Source organism: Rhinopithecus bieti, unplaced genomic scaffold (genome assembly GCF_001698545.2).
Source record: "Rhinopithecus bieti isolate Rb0 unplaced genomic scaffold, ASM169854v2 scaffold_31823, whole genome shotgun sequence".
NCBI lineage: Eukaryota > Metazoa > Chordata > Mammalia > Primates > Cercopithecidae > Rhinopithecus > Rhinopithecus bieti.
The window spans coordinates 1310107-1313815 of NW_016814121.1; the positions used below are offsets into that span (position 1 = coordinate 1310107).

General features: G+C 43.1%; 1 protein-coding gene across 1 annotated transcript in view; it reads left to right on the forward strand.

Annotated features, from left to right (window-relative positions):
- Nucleotides 1–3709, forward strand: part of TTF1 (transcription termination factor 1) — a 32245-nt gene that overhangs the window by 7404 nt on the left and 21132 nt on the right. Inside the window, 3 exon segments of the mRNA XM_017849889.1 lie at nucleotides 1374–1532; nucleotides 1535–1567; nucleotides 2815–2893. Coding sequence (XP_017705378.1) covers nucleotides 1374–1532; nucleotides 1535–1567; nucleotides 2815–2893 — 271 coding nt within the window.

The following is a 3709-nucleotide window of genomic DNA, read 5'->3' on the forward strand; positions in this document are numbered from 1 at the left end:
AAAAAAAAAAAAAATAAAATACTGTCAGATTAAAATCATTAACTTTAGTGAGGTATCGTTTCTTTCTCCAAGGTATTAAATTGATGGTGAGCTGGTTGTAGTGGACTTGATCACCTTCTTGATTTCACTGTGTTTCTGAACCTCTCTTATTAAGAATTATTATTAAGAAAAGCAAATAACCTTTATTCTTAAATCCAATAATAAAGCTTATTGGATTTAAGAATAAACTGCAAATGTAAGGCTGTGTACTACCAGTGAGCGATATTTACTGAATATCTGCTGTGTAAGACCCAATACAACTGGTCATTGGAAAAAGTAAGAAGAGGAGTCATAGCCTTCCAGAATTCATGGGATTGAAGAGATTCAGAAAATAGACAAGACAAGTTAAGCAAAAAAGACAGCACTACACACATGCACACAATTGTAGTATATAATCCCATTTTATTGGTGTATTGTGTTGAAATTCTTATGAGTATGTATTTTATAAAAGACTTTTTTTTGTTTGTTTTTGAGACAGAGTCTCGCTCTGTGGCCCAGGCTGGAATGCAGTGGCGCAATCTCGGCTCACTGCACCCTATGCCTCCTGGGTTCAAGCGGTTCTCCCGCCTCAGCCTCCCAAGTAGCTGGATCTACAGGCGCCTGCCATGCTTGGCTAATTTTTGTATTTTTCATAGAGACGGGGTTTTACCATATTATTGACCAGGCTGATCTCAAACTCCTGACCTCATGATCCGCCCACCTCGGCCTCCCAAAGTGCTGGGATTACAGGCATGAGCCACCGTGCCTGGCCCGTAAAATATTTTTAAAGTAAACCTAGGCCAGGTGAGGTGACTCATTCCTGTAATCCCAGCACTTTGGGAGGCCAAGGCAGGAGAATTGCTTGAGGCCCGGAGTTTAAGACCAGCCTGGGCAAAACAGCAAGACCCCATCTTACAAAAAATAAAAAAATTAGCCAGGTGTTAGTGGCACACGCCTGTAGTCCCAGCTACTCAGGAGGCTGAGGCAGGAGAATCACTTGATCCCAGGCGTTTAAGGTTGCAGTGAACTTTGATCATGCCACTGCACTCCAGCCTGGGTGAAAAAGCAAGATCCTATCTCTAAAGAATGCATGAATAAATTTGAAAACTTTTTTAAAAAGATAGGTGAAACAGGAAAGGTCACTTTGGAATAGGATGACCAGGTAAGACATTGTCAGAAGAGGTGTGGCTTGGCTGAACCCTGGAGGAAAGGCCGAATCTGCAAGTGGGGGCAGGAGAGCAAATGTCAGGTGTTGGGACTGTTGGGCCATGGTACTGTCATTGCTGATGAAAATCCAAGTCATAGGTTTGCTTTTGTTCATTATTAACGATACACACTTTCTCCCTGTTCCTTCCCAATCCTAGGTGTCGCTATTAAATTTGGCAAGTTTTCTGTGAAGGAAAATAAGCAGTTAGAGAAAAATGTGGAAGACTTTCTAGCCCTGACAGGCATCGAGAGCGCAGACAAGCTGCTGTACACAGACAGATATCCCGAGGAAAAATCTGCGATCACCAACTTAAAAGGAGACACTCGTTTAGATTGCACATTGGTAAGTTTAGAAACAATCACTCTTTGACCATCCACAGCCTTCCAGCCATAAACAAGATAACCTGTGGTAAGTGTTAGCACGGTACCTGGCCATTGTCTGCAGGCAGTGCACATTAACTGCTGTGATGGCTGATGATATTCTTTTTTTTTTTTTTTTTTTTTTGAGACAGAGTCTTGCTCTGTTGCCCAGGCTGGAGTGCAGTGGTGCAATCTTGGCTCACTGCAACCTCCATCTCTGGGGTTCAAACAATTCTCCTGCCTCAGCCTCCCGAGTAGCTGAGATTACAGGCACCTGCCACCACGCCTGGCTAATTTTTTATATTTTTAGTAGAGACAGGGTTTCTCCTTGTTAGCCAGGATGGTCTCCATCTCCTGACCTCATGATCCACCTGCCTCAGACTCCTAACCTGCTGGGATTACAGGTGTGAGCCACCTCACCCAACCCTGATGGTATTCTTATTGCCAGTCTCTACTTTTGGGGATTTGGAATGTGTTCATGTCTCCCAAGTTCAGTGTGAAACTTTGAATGATGAACTTTTGCCTTTCTTCCTTGGCAATAGTTACGGTTTTGGTTTCTCCTCCTGTTCCTTATTTATATTTTGTGTACGCTATGCAAAGCACATCCTTATACGCACCATGGTCTCCCACGTTTTTTAAGTGTGGCCATATGTGTGCTTTGTAACTGGAACTCTCCGACTGGAGGTGCTGCTTGTGAAGTTAGAAGGTCATGCTGTCATGGAGGATCAGAGCCAAAGCAAATCTCTCTTGGATTTAAAGAGGATAATTTCTTAGGTGTTCTGTGGGGGCCACGAAGAAAAACAGGCTAGTGCGCCCCGTTGAGGGATTATTTCACCTTAGAGTGAGAAAGTGAGAAAAGCTGATTTGGGAAAGATTTGTTGTTCATCTTCTGGAGAACTGTTACCCTGTATTCTCCACCTTAGTGTTCTCTTCCTCTTAATTCAAATCATGTTAAAATTACTTTGTCTTGTAAGGATTCTTTCCACAAATTGCATAGACGGGAAGCTGGAGCCTCGGGGTACTCAGCATTTAGTTTTCGGAGATCTCCAAGGAGACTGGTGATTGTGTATATCTGCTCTCCAAGACAGCTTTGTTCAGGACACAGGAAATCCCAGCCTTAACACGGGGCTTAGGATAGTTCATGTGGTTACAAGGGCTGTTCTGAGTTCCTTTTACAAGTGTGACTTCATGTCACGTGAGCCCCTCTGATCACCTTTCTTCTGACTTTAGGTAGGAACATTGCCCGGCCCTGGAAACTTATATACTATCGAGCAAAGAAGATGTTCGATGTCAACAATTACAAAGGCAGGTAAGAAAAAAGTCTTAGCAGCTTGAGACAGAACGTTTCTCTAGTCTTTGCTGATACCATAAATCAAAACATTCACAGCAATGGATTAACAGTAAAAATTATGAAGATTTGTGTGTGTGAAGCCAGATGGTGTGTCAAATGTGTGCATCTTCAAGGCCCTTTTCCATTCTCAGCTCTTTAGTGAAGCCTTAGTGACCTGTTTCCTGCATCTGCAGCTTTCTCTACACTTTTTCTTTAGCACTCCCCATACGCTGCCTCATGTGCTGTTACTCCTGTTTGCTCTGCTCTCTGCTTACTTCGTAATCTCCTTGTGAACCCAAACATCCCATCTTGACAGATGTTCTCTTCAGCACTTAGCAGAGTGCTGTGGGTTTTTAGTAACTATTTGAAGGTGGAGGTAAGCGCTGGGATTATTAGCTCCGTTAAATGCAGTTCAGTGGTATCAACCCAGGGTGCTTAACCCGGTTGTCATTCTCTCCTTCCTTTTCCCCAAATACAATGTCCGATTATAATGTGCTTCCAACATTCCACATTTAAAAACACACCAAACGTAGACCGAGTGTTTGGGTTAGCACGTTAGCACTCTGCTCAAGGACAGAAGGAGAAGCAGGAAGGTGTTAGCTTGGATTCCAAGAGCCCCCCAAAACTACCTTCTACTCAACTACTTGACCTCTCTCTGAGAGGCAGGTTTCTTAAATCTTCTGGTGGCAGCTGAGTTCTGCTTAGCTCTGTGATTGTAAACCAAGACATAGGGCATTACCTAAACTTCCAACCTTGATGTCACCTCAATTTCCTTTTTTTTTTTTTTTTTTTTTT